This window comes from Aethina tumida, chromosome 3 (assembly GCF_024364675.1).
Source record: "Aethina tumida isolate Nest 87 chromosome 3, icAetTumi1.1, whole genome shotgun sequence".
Taxonomy (NCBI): domain Eukaryota; kingdom Metazoa; phylum Arthropoda; class Insecta; order Coleoptera; family Nitidulidae; genus Aethina; species Aethina tumida.
The window spans coordinates 34,310,154-34,328,951 of NC_065437.1; the positions used below are offsets into that span (position 1 = coordinate 34,310,154).

General features: G+C 30.0%; 4 protein-coding genes across 8 annotated transcripts; 3 read left to right on the top strand and 1 right to left on the bottom strand.

Moving 5' to 3' along the window:
* The first annotated feature begins 979 nt into the window (after positions 1-979).
* On the top strand, positions 980-5,898 carry LOC109602236 (anoctamin-3). Its single transcript, XM_020018562.2, has 14 exons — positions 980-1,252; positions 1,303-1,481; positions 1,542-1,737; positions 1,793-2,001; positions 2,060-2,220; positions 2,272-2,368; positions 2,420-2,537; positions 2,589-2,885; positions 2,937-3,091; positions 3,161-3,291; positions 4,801-5,009; positions 5,068-5,164; positions 5,213-5,370; positions 5,430-5,898. The coding sequence occupies exons 1-14, from the start codon at positions 980-982 to the stop codon at positions 5,808-5,810; spliced, it is 2,661 nt and encodes an 886-aa protein (XP_019874121.2). The 3' UTR covers positions 5,811-5,898.
* A 1,555-nt stretch (positions 5,899-7,453) lies between these two features.
* On the top strand, positions 7,454-10,925 carry LOC109602237 (anoctamin-1). The gene is made up of 14 exons (XM_020018563.2): positions 7,454-7,723; positions 7,774-7,952; positions 8,010-8,205; positions 8,257-8,465; positions 8,524-8,684; positions 8,737-8,833; positions 8,902-9,019; positions 9,079-9,375; positions 9,440-9,594; positions 9,647-9,777; positions 9,831-10,039; positions 10,096-10,192; positions 10,244-10,401; positions 10,462-10,925. Exons 1-14 carry the CDS (start codon positions 7,454-7,456, stop codon positions 10,843-10,845), a joined length of 2,661 nt encoding a protein of 886 aa, XP_019874122.2. The 3' UTR covers positions 10,846-10,925.
* On the top strand, positions 10,919-14,959 carry LOC109602241 (anoctamin-4). Of its 5 annotated transcripts, none has more exons than XM_049965138.1 (14): positions 10,924-11,264; positions 11,313-11,485; positions 12,219-12,414; positions 12,466-12,671; positions 12,724-12,884; positions 12,940-13,036; positions 13,098-13,215; positions 13,280-13,579; positions 13,642-13,796; positions 13,846-13,976; positions 14,031-14,239; positions 14,296-14,383; positions 14,437-14,603; positions 14,662-14,959. In XM_049965138.1, the coding sequence occupies exons 1-14, from the start codon at positions 11,043-11,045 to the stop codon at positions 14,827-14,829; spliced, it is 2,391 nt and encodes a 796-aa protein (XP_049821095.1). In that variant the 5' UTR covers positions 10,924-11,042; the 3' UTR covers positions 14,830-14,959. The 5 variants fall into 5 exon arrangements, with proteins under 5 accessions (XP_049821098.1, XP_049821095.1, XP_049821097.1 ...); XM_049965140.1 differs by having other exon boundaries at positions 12,466-12,653; XM_049965141.1 differs by lacking the exon at positions 14,296-14,383 and having other exon boundaries at positions 10,919-11,264; positions 14,662-14,796.
* Positions 14,960-15,946: 987 nt separating this feature from the next.
* LOC109602243 (uncharacterized) lies at positions 15,947-17,860 on the bottom strand. The gene is made up of 4 exons (XM_020018571.2): positions 16,849-17,860; positions 16,622-16,792; positions 16,317-16,489; positions 15,947-16,258 (listed from the first exon to the last, which is right to left on the bottom strand). Exons 1-4 carry the CDS (start codon positions 17,767-17,769, stop codon positions 16,075-16,077), a joined length of 1,449 nt encoding a protein of 482 aa, XP_019874130.2. The 5' UTR covers positions 17,770-17,860; the 3' UTR covers positions 15,947-16,074.
* Between the last annotated feature and the right edge of the window lie 938 nt (positions 17,861-18,798).

The window sequence follows — 18,798 nt, forward strand, 5'->3', positions numbered from 1 at the left end:
AGTGCAATATTTGAAGAAAATATACACTTTTAAGAGTAACAGTATTAATTCGTAATTTGGGTTCTAAAAATTTGTTGATTTTCTTCATATCCTTTTTGAATCTTTTGCAATTTTTCTGTATACAATAATCACAACAGTTGATTTATAAAGTCCCATTACCATACACAAAATATCGATAACCACATTAACAATGGCAGAAGTTTTATAAAAATCAAAATAAAAATACACATTTTTTTATGTAAACACCATATGCCAAAAATTGTAATTATAACGCTTCGTACAAGGTAATAAAAATTCCAAAAATTATTGTACGGTTTAATTAACGGTAAACCCATAATTATTGTTATAAAAATGAAATGAAAACCTAATATATACAATATATTTTTATAATACCACAACACACTTGTAAAACATTTCGGATTAATGGCAAAATATAATTTTAAGAAGTAAAATAAATGAATTTCAACTAATCTAATAAACATAAAGCAAAAGCGACAAATTCAACTACAGTTAACATAATAAAATTGGTAATTCAATAAAACTGTCAACCATTTTTAAAAATAAATAATCATTTGTAATAAAATATTTTCAGTTCGTAATTTTGTTAAAGTGTTCCGTGCTGAACAATCGAATTTCGATGTATCGATTGATTTAATATAATTGACTTTTTTCATATGAATGAATACTCGAGGGACATAAACGTGGCTCACCAATTTTACATACAATAAAACTGCAATTAAGTCTGCTACACATATTAAACAAATATTTAGAAAGTCAATACACATAACTAAATAATGAATAATTAAACGTCATAGAAATGTGACACGATATTAATTGTATAGTCAATAAAATTCAAATATATTTGGATTTTCAGATTGTCAAACAACTAAGAATACTTACTTTATTGGATTCACTTGGTCCAATAAATAAATAATATTAACATATATTTCCATAGAAACTTACGATTACGTCATAAAATATGTCTAACAAAAATTTAAGAGCAAGACGATATCCGTCTTCAACCACCCGAATCGTACATCCGCAATCCTCGCATTTTGTTACCGACTACATATTTGATTATGTTGCGAAAGGGAAATCTGGTGGTGGTGCATATTTCCTAGACGGTCATCGCAAGGTTCACTACGTTCTAGTTTTAACGAGACCACAGGCGTATTATCACAGGACATTAATCAACCTTGTGATAACTAAGTTAGAAGACTACGGCTTGGATATTGAACAAGATTTAGGAATTGTATGTTATTATATAATAAATTTGATTAGTCTATACATCATTTATTTCAGACAATTCCTGTGGTGTTTATAAAGATACATATATCGGAAGAAGTGGCGAAACAATATTTAGACACGTATGATATACAGCCAGAATTTTTAACCGATTTTGATTACACCGACCCTAATCCTGATCAGTTTACGTTATTTAAAACTCCCTTACAAAATAAAAATGTATTTCATGAATTAGAGTAGGAGTGACACATTTAATTGTTTTATATTAAATTATTCAAATCAAATTTTTATTGTAGAACAGAGTCGCTGACACAAAACAAATTACGAATTATAATATGCATGTTAGATAAAGTGCAGTATGGACCAGAAGAAGATATGCAGGGTATTGATAAATTAAAAAACAGAGGCATATTTCTAGATCATTACCCATTACATGATGGGCCAATACAAATCGAATACTGGCACAATGATGACCTTATAAATGACAGAACTGTAAAAGAATGTTTGATACATTTTTAGAATTATAAGTGGGAAGTAATATTTTTAGTTATTAGCTAAATATTGGTCGAGTTTCTCATGCTGGTATAAAGGTAAACCCTTAGATTTGATACATAAGTATTATGGAGCTGAAATTGCTTTTTGTAATGCCTGGAGTGAGGCCTATGATTACGCCATGTTACTACCAGTTGCTATTGTGGGTACCATTGTATTTATTATTAATTACGTCAGAACAAATAACTATACACCTGTTGACTTGTAAGTATTTACATTAAACAACAAATTGAACCTCATCGTTTGTTTTATGTTCTTTAAGAGCTGAACTCTGCGAAGCGGAAGAATGGTTATGTAAATTTTGTCACCAGGTATATGGATGTAGACCAGTTAAACTTAAAGCTTACTGTAATCAGTTCAAAAATATTCGTTACTTTGAAAATATGATCAACATTTCTTTCTCTAATTTTGTAATAATTTGGGGTAAAGAATTTGCGTAAATTTTTTAATGACTAATAACATAATCAATTTTAGCACTTATCTTTAACAAATATTGGCAAAGGAAGGAATATTATTTAAGACGACGGTGGAATCTCTTAGAAGTTTCTTTGCAAGAAGAAATTGAAGTAAGGTATGTATATTTATCTCTTAAATATTGTGTGAATTTAATTTACACACTTAGGTTGGGTTATAAAGAAAAGGCTAAAAGAATAGTTGAAGGAAACAAGGTAAATTTTGAAATTGATAGAAATAGAAAAATGCTAAGAATACTATGCGCCATCATACTGTATATGCTATCGGTAAATTCAATAATATGAAGTAACGATGAAGTATTACTGTCCACTTTTTAGATAGGAGTAATACTATTGTTTTTATTTGGGAAACAAACTTTAATGGTTGGTATAGAAACGTTGATAAAGCATTTTACCGAATATGATGCAAGTGTTTGGCTCTCTGGCCTGGGATACACTTTACAGGCAACATTCACTATGACTTTTTCTAAATGTGTAGTGGCCATTGGTGCAATACTTACCGACTTGATCGTACCGAAAACTCAAGGGAACTATGATCGACTAATCTTATTTTTAACATTTACTTTAGATATTAATAACAACTACTTGCCACTGATCCACACAGGATTTGGAAAGGTTATGAGTGAGAAGTTAATTAAATTGAAATGTAAACCACTTATTTTATAGAATACACACCGATATGTGGATAAAGATTCGCCTTGGCCTTTTTTTCATAAAGATTACTGCGATCCGAGTCCGTGTTTATTGGACTTGTACATGCAGTATGCTGTGTTGTTAACTTTGAAAACATTTATTGAAAAAATATGTGTGATATTAATTCCGTAAGTAATATTAGTTTATGATTTATTTAATGTCCATCAGAAATAATACTAGTCACATTCAATTTCCAGGAAAATAAAAAAAACAATTAAGACATATATGAAAGAAAAACTCAAGAAGGACGATATGCCTCAATATGAAGAGGAATACAAATTAGCTTCCACTTCAACATATATGGTGAATATGTTCTTATCAAAGAAAGGTAAATAAAGGTATCTACAAGATGATTCGCCCAATTGATTCATAAGAAGTTTATAGAAAACTAAAAGGGGCATCATATTATTAGACTCCACATTTTTAAAGAGCCCTTAATGTATTTAGTAGTCCCTGCTTTGTAATAGAGCATGTACACGCCTGAGTATGTCTCCCATTAAATTCTCAATAAATTCTTGAAGAATATTATTACATTTCAAAAGTGCACCAAGCAAAAAAAATCTAAAATTCACATAGAAAGATATAAACTGCGCCGGATTAATCTGGATAAGTAAAACCGTACATGCTCAATTGGGTACATATCCGGGGAAAGTGTTGGCCCCTCCATTCTTTCAAATTCGCCTTCTCTAAGAATATTCCGGCCCACTTAGCTTCGATGTAGGACACATCTCCTCTCGTATTGATTGCACAATAAGTCGACTTATACATGTACAGTACTTCTTTTCACCCCAATTTCCACTTGCATATGGGATCATTTCCTGTTCAGACGCTAATTGGACAATCATCATAACAATACGTCTGGTTGCATTCAAAAAGAGTTGGCGGTGTGTAACTTGATATTGACTCTGACGTCACCTGCAGTTAACCATCATAACCATTTTGGGCTTTGTACCTGTCTTGTGTGGCAATTGTCACCCAGAGCAGACGTCCATCGTCTGATGCACGTTAAAAAACCATAATGAATGTTCAATCTTTGAGCAATTTGTGTGTGTTAAACTTTATTAAATGTTTAGCAACACGTGCTAAATACTTATTTTTGATTGTAATTGAAGAATGAAATCGTTTGCTTTTTTCGTTACGTTTTTTTTTCTATAAACAATTAAAAGTTCACAATTACAGTACGGGGTGAATATTATTGAATTTTTTAATTTTTCAATAAATTTTGGACTTATTTTAATCTGAATCGATTTAACTTCTTCATTTATTTTTGATATATTTAATTTATTTAGAAATTTTTACAAATTGAATTACGAACTAAAATATTCCACCAATTGTATTGTTTGAAAAAGTTCTTGACATATATAAACAAAAGTATCAGGAATCATGAATAGAATTACAATATATTAAACATGCTATTTGATATTTCCATTTATTTTTTTCCCTGTTTTAAATGCGAATTACATTTTTACATTAAACCGAACCACCATAAAATTCACAGATCATTCATTCTATTCGATTGAATATTTACAATAGTTTACAATAGTTCGTAATACAAAAATTTTAGAGAGTTAGTGAAAAAACGAATGAAAATACAATAAACGATTCAAAATACAATAGTCATACAATTTGGCGTAATATCACAAAGTATGTAGTATGTATTTGAAAAAACAAAGTTAAGGGCATTTCCCATTCAGCAGGACATGTGAAAAACATCACGCTAAAGATGCAACCCACATTTCAGATTGATATTATATTTAGTTCTCTATAACTCTCTAATGAATAAGTTAGGAGAATCTCCCTGTATAAGTATACATAATTATATTATAAATATTTATAGTAATACAGTTGGGGCTTATTTTGGCCTTTGTATATTCCTTTCCATTGGCACCATTATGCGCTTTAATACACAACATCTTATCATCTAGAATTGAAGCAACCTCGCTTGTATTCAATACCAGAAGACCTGCTCTTAAAAAAGGAGTTTATGGTGTTGGTGTATGGAATAGAATAGTATTTTATTTAATAATCGTGGGAGGTGTCATGAATGTATGTATTTATTTGAAAAATGTACTAGTATCACTTACTATTTTAATATTACTTTTAGATTATTTTAATCTGTTTTCTTAGTGACGTTTTAGATCGACTGCTTGTTGAATATAATCATAGTGATCTTACATATAGCATGTATATAATATTTTCAGGTTTACAAATAAAACTTATTATTTTTCCCAATAACATAAATTCCGCAGTGTTTCAGCCGCAAAGAAATTTTATCAACATTACAAATGAGAATTATTGTCTTTTCCGAGGGGAACAGTATCCGCCACATCACGTTTACAAATACGAATTGAGTAAATTTGGCATTCATATAATGTTCAGTAAATGTATAGTAATTTTGGCCTTTGAGGTATTGCTTAATGTATTAATGAAAAGATGTGTACTCATTCACTTTCAAAATTCATCCAGGTAGTTATGTCCGCCATTTTTATAAGTTTGGATGCTCTAATACCAACAGTACCACTGATTGTCAAGAAAAATTGCTTCATAGATAGAACGAATTTGGACAATGCCTTCAACAAAAAATTTAACAAACAGATTGATCTACTATTCACTGATACACACACACCAGGTTCAGCGCTCGACTCGAAGAAATCAACTTTACATATTATTGATCATCAAGAAGATTCAGACGAGGAAAGTGAAGAAGAGGACTCGGAAGATGAGGAACCTGTGGATTTCGAAGACGATGAGTCTGAAGATGAAGAGAAAGATGCTAAAAAGGCGCTAGCTGAGGAGTATTCGGATGAATTTGATTTAGACAATCCGTTCACAGTAGATAAAAGCTAAATTGACACTTAATATTGTAATCTTTAATTATTAGACGGTTTTTTTATAAAGATTTATTATACCAGTTTATATTACATATGTTAAATTATTTGTGATATTTTATTTAATATTCAGTCACACGTGGGGAATACACAATATTAATTTTAAGCATTGCCGTAGTTAATTGATAATTAAATCAAAAATTCTTAAAAACGAAATTAATTTATTTAATTATGTTCCAGTCCATAATTTTGTTAGCGTGTTTCCTACCCACCACTCAAATATTGTGTCGATTGATTTAATGAAACATTACATGATTACATGTTTCATACGAATAAAGAGGGAAAAAGAGAGGTAAAATTAGTAAATACTGAAAATGCAACTCACCAGTTTTATATCCACTAAGCTTGCAGTTTTAAAAAAATTAAATCTACTCCATATTATTAATCAAGTATTTGGAATATCAGTGCCACAACTTCATAACTACAAAGGAATTGAAATTTGGTATATAATATATGTGTTGATAATAATTGTAATGTTATCAGTTTTTGTCGGCTACTGCATTTTTGAAGTCAGTGAAGAAATTACCAGAAACAGCTTAAACATATTGGTAACAGGATATTTTACTTCTGCAATTTCATTCATAATGTTGTGTACTATTTTATTTAAACGAAGGAGTATAGTTAGAGTGGTGAAAAGTTTGACAGACCTGGAAAAAACTATTGTGGAAAAAAAAATTAAAATATCACCAAATTTGAATGTCCAGATTATCATGTTAGGATGTTTCGTTCTAACATTTATCGCTTGTGATTTCATTCGAAGATTAAATACCATTAAACAAGAAGAATACTTTTATATGAAGTATTATACCATACTATTTTTTCAATTTTATATAATCAGATTATTCAGTCAAATATCTAATATAAGATATTTGATTCTTAACTTGAATCTTTTATTACATGAAGATGTTATGTTATGTGCTAAATCCGAAGGTTCTGATAATGTTAGATATAATTCATATGAAATGAGCTATTTTTTGAAGAAATACGTTGCATTGTACGATATTATAGACTTATTTGGTAAAACCTATGGATATCAAATACTTGGTATTATTTCTTGCATAATTGTGGGACTCGGGCATAGCTTCAGCGTTATAATATGTTGGCCGATGAAGAAATATTTTGAGAAAGTTATTCTTATTTATGAAATAGCAATTTACTTTGTAAGTGAATTGAATTATTGTTACATGACAATTATTATAATTATTTTTAGGTTTTTTTAATCATTCTGACCACAAGTTGCGACAAATGTGAAGCTGAAGCAAAAAAAACATCAGTTGTGTGTTACAATATTCTAATTAACTTTTCATCGATATCCACCAATCATCATATCAAAATAATTAAAGAGGAATTGTTACATTTAACGGAACATATCAATTTTAGGGACATCTCAATTTCTGCAGCAAGATTTGTTAATATCAATAATACGTTATTATACTTCATAGTTGTAATTGTAGGATTTTATATATGGTTTGTAATGCAATTGATCTTGTAACAATAAATATTACTTCTAACTACACTAAGTTGTTAAACTTTGATGTAACTATGAAACTTTAAAATGTCAATTGCTCTTTAAGAACGTCATATCTCTTCGGTTTCTAAAGAATGTCACACAGAGATTTGAAAAAATCTTACCCTTCTTCGACCACCCGTATCCTACATCCGCAATCCCCGCATTTTGTCACCGACGACATATTCGATTATGTTGCAAAAGGAAAATCTGGAGGTGGGGCATTTTTCCTTGATGGTCACCGCAAAGTACACTACGTTCTAGTTTTGACCAGACCACAAGCGTATTATCACAACGTTTTAATCAACAAAGTGATCAGTAAGTTGGAAGATTATGGTTTGGAGATTGAGCAGGATTTAGGAATTGTGTGTTAGTTACTAATATTGTTCTTTATTTTGTTCATAATTATTTCCAGACAATTCCTGTGGTATTTATAAAGATACACATATCAGAAGAAGTGACCAAAGAGTATTTGGACACCTACGATGTACAACCTGAATTTTTACTTGATTTCGAATACAAGGATAGTAATCCTGATCAATTTTCTGTATTTAAAACGCCTTTGGAAAATAGAAATGTATTTCATGAATTAGAGTAGGAATTATTTTCTAATTGTTTTATATTAAATTTTCAATGTCACATATATTATAGGACGGAAGCGCTGACGAGGAACAAGCTAAAAATCATTATTTGTATATTGGAGAAGGTTCAATACGGACCTGAAGAAGATATGCGGGGTATCGATAAGTTAAAAAACAGAGGCATATTTCTAGATCATTACCCTCTACATGATGGTCCAATTCAAGTGGAGTACTGGCACAATGACGACCTTATAAATGACAGAACTGTAAGACAACTTTACGTTTAGTGAATTATATGTGAGATATAATATTTTCAGTTATTAGCTAAATATTGGGCGAATTTCTCATGTTGGTACAAAATGACACCTTTAGATTTGATACATAAGTATTATGGATCTGAAATTGCTTTTTGTATGGCCTGGTGTCAGTCCTATGATTTCGCTATGTTATTACCTGTTTCTATTGTGGGAGTTGTAGTGTTCTTTTTCAATTACATCAGAATAAGAAATTATCCACCTGTTGACTTGTAAGTATTTAGATAAAACAATAATAAAGAAAGCTCATTTGTATGACACTCTTATAAGAGCTGAACTCTGCGATGCAGAAGAAATGTTATGTGGATTTTGTCATCACAAAACCGGATGCAAAATGTATAAAATTAAAGATCACTGTAACGAATTCAAAAACATTCGTTACTTGGAGAACGTATGGAATATTATTTTTTCAAATTTTGTAATAATTTGGGGTAAGGAAAATAGGTAAAAATGTTTTGTTAAACAATTACTTATTTATTCTAGCACTTATTTTTAACAAATATTGGCAAAGAAAAGAATATTATTTAAGGCGCCGATGGAATCTTTTGGAAGTTTCCTTGCAAGAGGAAATAGAAGTAAGGTGTGTATATTTTTGGCATATTATTATAGTCTATATTTAATCCACAATTATTTAATTTCCACATTTAGATTGGGTTACAAAGAAAAGGCAAAGAGAGTAGTGGAAGGTAACCGAGTAAATTTCGAGATAGACAGAAATCGAAAATTTATTAGAATTCTCTTCGCCGCAATATTGTACGTATGTTGTGTAAGTTACTTACCATTTTTTTTAAAGCAACGATTAAATAAAACATACTCAAATTTTAGATAGGAATAATAGTGGGATTTATATTTTGGAAACAAATTATAATGATTGCTATAGAATTATTTATTACACCCTTTACCCATTTTGATGCAGGTGTAATGATCGCTGGATGTGGATACACATTACAGGCAATATTTACTATGACATATTCCAAAATTGTTGTCGGTATTGGTGCAAAACTTACTGACATCATCGTTCCAAAAACTCAAGGGAATTACGATCGACTAATCCTGTTTTTAACATTCACATTAGATACGAGTAACAATTATTTGCCCTTAATTCATACAGGGTTTTTAAGGGTTAGTACTTTATACGTCGCAATTTTGATAATTTGAAATATTGAACTTTGAACTCATTATTTAGAATATGCACCACAATGTGCCAACGGAGCATGGATTGCCTATATTCCATACTGATTACTGTGATCCATGTCCATGTTTATTAGATGTATACATACAGTACGCAGTACTACTTATTATGAAAACATTTTGTGAAAAAATATGTGTTATACTATTACCGTAAGTATTACTAACTTGACTTTTATCAAAATTAACACACTTAATTGTCTAGAAAAATAAAGAAAACAGTACTAACTTACATGAAAGAAAATCTAAAGAAAGAAGATATGCCACAATACGAAGAAGAATACAAATTAAATTCTACTACCACATATATGGTAAACATGTTCTTATCAACAAAAGGTAAATCAAGGCAAAATTTAATATTAATATTAAATAATATCACCGATTTACAGCAATACAATTGGGATTGATTTTGGCTTTTGTATTTTCGTTTCCTCTGGCACCGCTTTGTGCCTTAATTCATAACACTTTAGCATCCAAAATAGATGCTAATACACTTGTGTATCATACTAGAAGACCAGCTCTAAAGAAAAGAGTATATGGAGTTGGAGTGTGGAATAGAATAATATTTTATTTAATAATAGTAGGAGGTGTCCTTAACGTATGTGTCTAAAAATATGATAATATAACACCCTGTACAAGTAACTTAATTTTTAGATTACTTTAATTTGCTTCATTAGTGACGTTTTAGATAGAGCACTCTTAGCATATAACCACAATGAACTTACATATACCAGATATTATATATTTTCAAGTTTGTAGATTATATGATTTAGTTTTCAAATAATTTATTTGATTATCTCAGTTTTTCAGCCCCGACAAGCTTTTTCCAATATTTCAGGGGATAATTATTGTCTTTTCCGAGGTGAAACAAATCCTCCACATCATACGGATCAGTATGAAATCAGCAAATTTGGTAGACAGACACTGTTAAGGAAATCTCAAATTATTTTTTTCTTTGAAGTATTTATAGAAAATGTTAATCAACTAAATATAATACAATGTTTTCCAATTCTTTTTTAGATAATCATGTTTGTTATCTTCGTTAGTTTGGATGCACTAATACATACAGTACCGCTAAATGTGAAGAAGAATTGCTTCATAGATAGAACAAACTTGGACAACCCCTTCAATAAAAAGTTTAATAAACACATTGATTCATTGTTTACAGAAACACCAGGTACAACATTACAAGTAAACAAATCAGCTTTGAATAGATTACAAATAGTCGAGGATGATGAAGAATCTGAAGATGAGAGTGAAGAAGAGGAATCAGATGAAGAATCTAGCCTAAGTTTTGATGAGAATGAAAGTCTGGGATATAAACATAGAAATGCTAATGCTCTAGGCGAAGAGTACTCAGATGATTTTGAATTGGAAGATCCGTTCACAGTAGAAAAAAACTGATTTTTTTATATTATAATCTTACATTATGCCATTATTATAATTATAATAAAATGTATTTTTACATTCGTATAAATTATAAATTTTTATATTTATATAATCACTGTCATTTTTTCAGAATATTTAAATTGTCAAAATATGTGTTACATGACAGTATAACTCATTGGTTATTATAAAGTGTACATGTTTAAAAACTGATTATGAATAAACCAGTGGGAACAGATTTCGAATACGAATCAGTCCTAGCCTACATTAGAAAAGGTAGGCTCGGTGGCGGAGCATATTTTAAAGATGGATTAAAAAAAGTACATTATGTGTTGGTCCTAAGCATGACTTCAGCTTACACAAATGTCGATGTTATCAGTCACATTATACGACAATTGGAAGATATGGGTTTGGAATTTGAACAAGATCTTGGAATTGTAGATAAAAACTATAATTTTTATAATTTTTATAATTAATTATTTTAGACCATTCCTGTCATTTTCATCAAAATTCATATACCAGACGAAGCCACTGAGGTATATTTAGGAACTTACGGAGTGAATGAAGATTTTATATATGGATTTGATTATGCTGATCGTTCAGAGTCGTCAGTATTTAAGACACCAGTTCAGAAGAAAAATGTATTTCAAGATATTCGGTTAGTACTTACAGCATTGGACATAATTGAAGCGACTTTAAAAGTTATTGCTAATCACTCTTGACAATGAATATTTTTATATCAAGCGGTATGAATTCAATTTAAGAATTTTAATTTTTGTTAATAAATATTATACGTAAGTATAGAAAACTCAATATTCAGTGTAATGATTTGATTTTTGATCCATTAGATTCCGTAAAATATCATCATCAATCAATATATTCCCAAATAATTTTAATCTCTTGATGAAAATTATCATGATTTATAATTTTTTTGCTTAGAATCTTCGTTTCCACCACCTTCCACATTTTTTCAATGGGATTTAAGCAGGGTTATTAAATTAGTCATTCTAAAACTTCGAATAATTCCTTAACCAGTTTTGCAGTGTGTATTTATTTGTTATCGTTATGTCATTGTACATTTCTTTATTCACAATTTCTTACATGCAATAAATTAATTTATGAGCAGAAAAGCAACCCCAAACTACCTCGCCGTCACCATATTTTAAAATGGTGCTAACTTTGGATTTAAATATATGAAACTTTGACACATTTTACATAGTTTTCGGTACTGAATATGTTAAAAATAAAATAATTATTAAATGTATATCTTTTCTATGCAATAAAAGTCGCCTCTATAATGTACAATAAAGTAGTAATTCTTAAAAATATATTTATTGTCATAATCACATGTTACATAATACTCAAGCAACCAAAACTATTTATTTATTTAGGAGTCGTGAGTTGAGTGTAATCAAGGTCAAAGTAATTCATCAAATGTTAATAGAAATTCCTTTTGGTGAAGGAGAAGATAAGAGGGGATTGCCAAAGCTTTGCAAACGCGGAATTTTTCAAGATTATTACCCACTACATGATGGTAATATTCAATATGAATATTGGTATAACGATGACTTATTAAACGATAGAACTGTTAGTTACATTTTTATATAATTTGGCAATATGAATAAAATTTTAATTCAGTTGTTAGCGAAGTATTGGGCAAATTATTATGTTTGGTACAAAGAACAACCGCTAGACCTCATAAATAAATACTACGGATCAGAAATTGCCTTCTATTTTGCATGGTGTGCATTTTACAACATGATGTTGACCCCAATAGCTGTCTTAGGAACAATATTGTCTTGTATAAGTATCGGACACCGATTAATGTATCCTCTTGATATAACGTGGGTGCTACATGCCAATTCATAATATATATTAAAATAAATATAATTATAGAGAAACAATATGTAACTCAAAACTTCCTGTATGTGGATTATGTATGAAAGGTTATGGGTGTACTCAAAACCCACTAAGTGATAGCTGTGGAGATTATACGATTGCGTCTGTTTTAACTCACTCAATTCTCACCGGTTATGCTGTAGTTGTGACAATTTGGGGTAATAATTTATTGAAATTGGAGACACTTATGTTGATTCTAATGTACATATGCAGGTATTTGTTTCAATAAGATGTGGAGCCGAAAAGAATACATTTTAAAAATCCGATGGAATTTATTGGGGAAAGAATTGGAAAAAGACTCGAAATTAAGGTATTTTTACTTCAAAAAACCCATAATTTTTACTACAAAAACTAAAATTTTACAATCATAGAATAGAATTTCAAGAAAAAGCTGAAAAACTAGTAATGGACGGTCAAATTGTGTACAGACTGAAAGAGACTTCGAAATTTTCAAGACGAGCTGTTGGAATTATTGGATACATATTAATTGTAAGTAAAGGCTAAATATACTTTTAAATATTTAATACTATGTAAAACTTGTTTCACATTTTAGATGTATGTAGTAGTAATGTTTTCATATGTAAAAAATTACTTATACTTAATAGTCAAGACAGAAATTATAAAAAGAGGAGCTCAATTTAACACCGGAACGTTCATGTCAGAGATACATTCATATTGTCAGGCCGCGTTTCAAATGTTATTTTCGAAGTTGATTTTTAATCTGGCATCAGGTCTAACGAACATAGTGACACCCAAAACTCAAGATACTTACGATCAAATAATGTTATTCATGATTTTCTCATTGGATCTAATGAATAACTTTTTTCCTTTTTTTCACACAGCTTTCATTAAAGTATACCCAATTCCCATTAAAAAAGATTTTTCATTAATATTTTACCTTATATTATTTTATAGAATCAACAGTTCAATATTCCGTTTGAACGTGGGATTGGATTATTGAAGAACGATTCTTGTGATCCGTTGCCTTGTGTGACTCCTCTTTTCGTTCAACTTATGATACTGATGACCCTCAAAGTCATACTTGAAAAAATCTTTGTCATTTGTTATCCGTAAGTAATACTACGATAGCATGTATAAAACTTAATAATAAATTTTTAGTAAATGTAAAGGCTTAATTAAATCTTATATGAAAGAACAACTTAAAAAATCACAAATGCCGCAATATGAAGAAGAATATGGCAAAATATCTCAACAGTTCTGTTTTCTAGATGTTAATTTTTCAGGAAAAGGTAAATGGTGAATGTATGGATCTTGGATCACAAATTTAACACGGCTAGTTTCAGTTATTCAATACGCTTTGCTTATTAGTTTTATTTATGGTTTCCCGTTGGGCCCTATGTGTTGTCTAATTCAAAACGTACTTTCCCTGCGAATGGAGGCTATCGATATGATTTATGAATCTCGTAGGCCAGCATACACAAGACAGTCGCAAGGAATTGGCATTTGGAATACAGTACTTATGACCCTTACTCACGTTGGGGGCATGATTAACGTAAGAATTAACTTCTAATAGTAATTGCAATTTCAGTAACAATTAGTATTATTTAGATTTTTACAATTGCATTTGCTTCTGATGGAATAATAGAATTTCATAGACCTGTAAGCAATGATAGCAATGAAATATTTATGTTTTCAGGTAGTATAAATATTGTATAAAGTAATTAAAATATAATTTTTATTTAATTTTAGAATTCCATCCGTATAATGTTTTTGGCAAATCCAAAAATTCTACTATACCCGATAAATGTTTATTCCGAGGAATGTACAATTCACCGTATAAGATTAATAGATACTCGTATTCCTTTAAATTTTGGAATCAACTGACAAAACAGTTATATTCAATCCTCCTTCTTCAGGTATTAGTTAGTATTCATTATTATTATATATTTGTATTTTATGTTTCTTATGATACAGATACTATGTTTTGGAATGGTATTTGTGGTCGACTATATTCTACCGACAATTCCACCTTCTGTGAAGAAGAAGAGATTTGACGACCGAACTAACTTGGACAACAAATACAACAAGGAATTCAATAAGAAATTGGAGCAACTTCTTCATGAACACGGAAAGAAGAAGTAATGAGTAGCGGGTATTAGTTTTACCACAATTCCCCATAGTCGTGTTTACACCATATTTAAAATTTAAATGTTAATTATTTATTAAGAAAATGTAATGTAAAATATTACAACAATAAATTAAAATTATACGGGCACTTGGCTTTCACATGCTGTTGTAATTTCGACATACAAAGTTAAATAAAAATATGAATCAAATTTGTTTGAAATAAAAATATTATTTGGTTTAAAATCGACATTGACAACTTTGAACTTTCGGGTATTGCAGCCCAATTTAGTTCTCATTCTTAAAGAAAAAACTTATCATCAGTTTTTAAGTTACTACTTATTTTTTATTTCTTTGATGAATTACAATATAGATAAATATAATACTAGACTTAAATATTTTATATCATAGCAATCAAATTTTGATCCGTCGGCTTTTATTGTGGCAAACATACAAAATTTTTTAAGTTTATCAAGTGGCTGATCCACTAAAGATTAAATTAAAAGTAAATAAAACATAACTATTTTTGGAAGCAAATTGTTGGATTGGATGTGGGTAACCTCTAGTTCCAACAAGGCTTGGCGAAGTTCGAAATAGAGCCGCAGACGGAAGTGCTGAAAATTGAGTCGATAGAATGGACCATTGCAAAGCCAGACGTGACGGCCATTTGGCTGTTGTGATATTCCTTCCTACAAAATAAATGTAAGATCAAAATAAATGTAAGATCATGAAATTCCACCTAGCCGTGTGTTTTATGAAATTTTTAAAATGATTCCTCTCCATTTATATAAACTCCACCACTTTTCACATTGATCCAGATTATACTCTTAAATAAAAAAATACCTATTACTAACATAAAAATCAGTATTAAAACTCTGGATTTAATTTTCTGGGGCAATAATAGAATTTAACATACCAAATATGAATGTTGAAGGGTTTATGTGAAAGGCAAGTAATATTGCTGGTTACAGACAATCCCGCCTTCTACGAAGAAGATATTCGTCAACAGAGTTAACTTAGACAACAAATAATTCGATAATAAATTGGTGCAATTTCTTCATGAATATGGAAAAAAGTAACAAATATCTTGTACAAGAAGTACCACAAGTCCTAACGGTCTTGTTTAAATAATAAATAAAAGTTAACCGTTTATTATTTATTAAGAAAATATATATAAAATATTACAATAATAAATTAAAATTATACAGGCACATGCTACTGAAATTTTGATATACAAAGTAAGTTATTACTCCCAAACATGCTTTAAATAAGAGCATTATTTGGTTTAAAATCTAAATTTTGACGAACGTTTTCATCTAACTCTTTTAGCGATGTACAAAGTTGAATTCCTGAAGACGTTGCGTAATTGGATTTGGACATTGATAGCCTAGAACTTCTTCTTACAGGAGTTGCAATCAAATTTGTTGGGTCGTTTTTATTGTCAGTCCTAAAGAAAAATCCCAATGGATTATTAATTATTTTTTAAATCCTTAATCATTACTTACTTCTTTTGATTTCTCTGATGAATCGCAAATTGTATAATAGTAGATTTAAATACTTTTATGGCATCACGTTTCATTTTTGATCTGTCTGGTTTTTCTTGTGGCAAATCTGTACTTATATTTAACATACAAAATTTCTCAAGGAGATTATCAAGTGACTGGTCCACTGATGTTACCTATATACAAATTGTTAAATATGATAACAGTTAATTAAATTTGATAGTATAATTTTAAGAATTTAGTGTCACTAATTCAGTATATGAAAAATTAAATTAAAATTTAAATTAAAATATAAAACATGTATTAACCTCTGCTCCATTAGTAATAGCTGTCTGTAAACATTCAACTGCTTGGCCAATATTTCCCCTGTTTTGTTCAATAGCAGCCCTACATTCCCAGAACTGTGGTTCCCTCTCCAAATGTTGGTATTTCTCCCTAATTACACTCAACCAATTTTCACATTGATCCAAATTATACCCCTAAATACAAAGTATATTATTACTAACATAAAAATAAGTATTAAAACTTTTCAAACCTCTGTAATTAAAGTAAGAAGATCACTCAAAGCATCTCTTGCAACATTTATATTTTCTTTAATATCTTCCTTTTCTCTTTGAGGAATTCTTAAGTCTTCATAGCTTCCATTTTCTGGGATTCCTTCACCTTCAACATTTCCTTTATTTTCTTCATCAGTTTCCTGTATTCCCCAAGAACTAAAAGCCTTTAAATTTGTGTAACTGCTTGGACATTTACCTCTCTTAACTAGCCAATCATTTAATCTCCTTTGTAGTTCTGCATGGGTTGGAAGTTTTGGTGTCGATGTTCTATGAGAGATTATAGAACATGCTGATGACGGTGTTTTAAAACTAATGCTTCTTCTTTTGTATGCCGAAGGTGTTTTAAAATGTATGCCAGTGGAAATTTCTGTTTTGTTAGGAGTCTTGCAACGCTTATCTGACTGCTGATGTGGATAATTCATCAGAGTACTTGTATTATTCAAATCTGTACATTTTTGTTCAGTTAAATTTTCTGCCGATACAGACTTTCTCAGTGGTACATTTTTACAATGCAATGGTTGTCGTTTTATATCTAGAACTGACTTATGCTTTCTTATTAAAGTTGGTTTTTGGTGTTGTGAACGTTCATTAATGGTCCTGTTTGAAGATTTCAAGTAATTAGGATATCTGCTTCTGATAGATGCAGTTTCATCCATATTCACATTATCTCTTTTTTTGTCATGTTCAAGAATGTGCGGTGGCTTGTCAATGGGAGCATTAAATTTGACATCTTTTACAGTTGTAGGGAGAGGTTTACCTTCGATTTGATACGCCAATAATGGATTCGCTTTTAACATTCGTTTGTAACTGGTTAACGTTTGCTTAACGGCTGGGGGATTTCTCCTTTTTGAATTGACTTTCACATTATTGGATGACATCGAGGACGATGATGGATTCATGCTGTTTTATACACAATTATTGTTATCACAGAATAAAATTAAATGATTAACGTAAACACTAACGTCGTTACTTTGATACTAAAAAACCGTTCAAATTCAAAACTGTTTGACATGCGTATTATGACACATGCGCATTTACCTATATTTGTTTTCTTAAGGGTTATATCTACGTACAGCTTAAGGACGTTTCTCACTTTACACACAATCAATTGATATTTGAAAAATTTAAAAGGATTTATACAGATATGGACATTATAAGTGGAATAAATTCATCGCGTCATCGTTTGATTGTATGCGAAATATAGCTTTATTGCAGATTTATGCAGCATTAGACAGATTATTGCATATGTGACCTCTCCTTGGGAAGATGAATTGATGGTTGCATAACATTTAAACCTAATATTTTATTTTTATTTTTGTATAATTAACAACATTCTAAATGGACAAGAAAGAATAGAGAATAATGATAATTAGTTATGGTAATATGGTTATGATTATACTGATGTTTGTTACTTGTTCAGTGAGGTTCATTCTGACGATCACCATTATTTAGAACAGAGAGTGTAAAAGATCATCCCTTTAGCTACAATTTAGGAATCAAAATTACTGGATATATTTCTTGCCCTTCAAAAAACTCCTAAAACTTCTGCACTGGAACTTGCTAGTATAAACGAGATATTCAAACGTTCTAAACAGCAGATATTATTTTTTCTGTAATATTTATAATCAGTAAGAACTTTTTACAAAAGATTTTGACAGAAGTATCTAATTCTGTGAATAAATATTTCAACTAATTCAAACAATTTCAACAGTTCCAGACTATTACTTCAGGTTATTGTGCCCCACATAAGAGAATTATCTCATAATGATTTTCTCAGCATCTACTTTCATCAAGACATTTCCAGGCAGAAGTGAACCCAGTTCGAATATCTTCTTCAAAAAAATAAAATATAATTTTTCAAATTATCTGTTATACAATCTTACAAATTTTGAGACCGACAATATTAGCTGTTTAAAAGTTATTGAATT

What these genes read in the sequence shown, in the direction of transcription:
- LOC109602236 (XM_020018562.2), top strand. Translation starts at nt 980, where the DNA reads ATGTCTAACAAAAATTTAAGAGCAAGACGATATCCGTCTTCAACCACC. An exon ending in TCATACTGTATATGCTATCG is followed by an intron (nt 2,538 to 2,588) that starts GTAAATTCAATA and finishes TCCACTTTTTAG; the next exon opens with ATAGGAGTAATACTATTGTT. An exon ending in TATGTTCTTATCAAAGAAAG is followed by an intron (nt 3,292 to 4,800) that starts GTAAATAAAGGT and finishes AAATATTTATAG; the next exon opens with TAATACAGTTGGGGCTTATT.
- LOC109602237 (XM_020018563.2), top strand. Translation starts at nt 7,454, where the DNA reads ATGTCACACAGAGATTTGAAAAAATCTTACCCTTCTTCGACCACCCGT. An exon ending in ACCTTATAAATGACAGAACT is followed by an intron (nt 8,206 to 8,256) that starts GTAAGACAACTT and finishes TAATATTTTCAG; the next exon opens with TTATTAGCTAAATATTGGGC. An exon ending in AAATTTTGTAATAATTTGGG is followed by an intron (nt 8,685 to 8,736) that starts GTAAGGAAAATA and finishes TATTTATTCTAG; the next exon opens with CACTTATTTTTAACAAATAT.
- LOC109602241 (XM_049965138.1), top strand. Translation starts at nt 11,043, where the DNA reads ATGAATAAACCAGTGGGAACAGATTTCGAATACGAATCAGTCCTAGCC. An exon ending in TTATTGGATACATATTAATT is followed by an intron (nt 13,216 to 13,279) that starts GTAAGTAAAGGC and finishes TTCACATTTTAG; the next exon opens with ATGTATGTAGTAGTAATGTT. An exon ending in ATCTTTGTCATTTGTTATCC is followed by an intron (nt 13,797 to 13,845) that starts GTAAGTAATACT and finishes ATAAATTTTTAG; the next exon opens with TAAATGTAAAGGCTTAATTA.
- LOC109602243 (XM_020018571.2), bottom strand. Translation starts at nt 17,769, where the DNA reads ATGAATCCATCATCGTCCTCGATGTCATCCAATAATGTGAAAGTCAAT. An exon ending in TTCTTACTTTAATTACAGAG is followed by an intron (nt 16,793 to 16,848) that starts GTTTGAAAAGTT and finishes CTTTGTATTTAG; the next exon opens with GGGTATAATTTGGATCAATG. An exon ending in CATCAGAGAAATCAAAAGAA is followed by an intron (nt 16,259 to 16,316) that starts GTAAGTAATGAT and finishes ATTTTTCTTTAG; the next exon opens with GACTGACAATAAAAACGACC.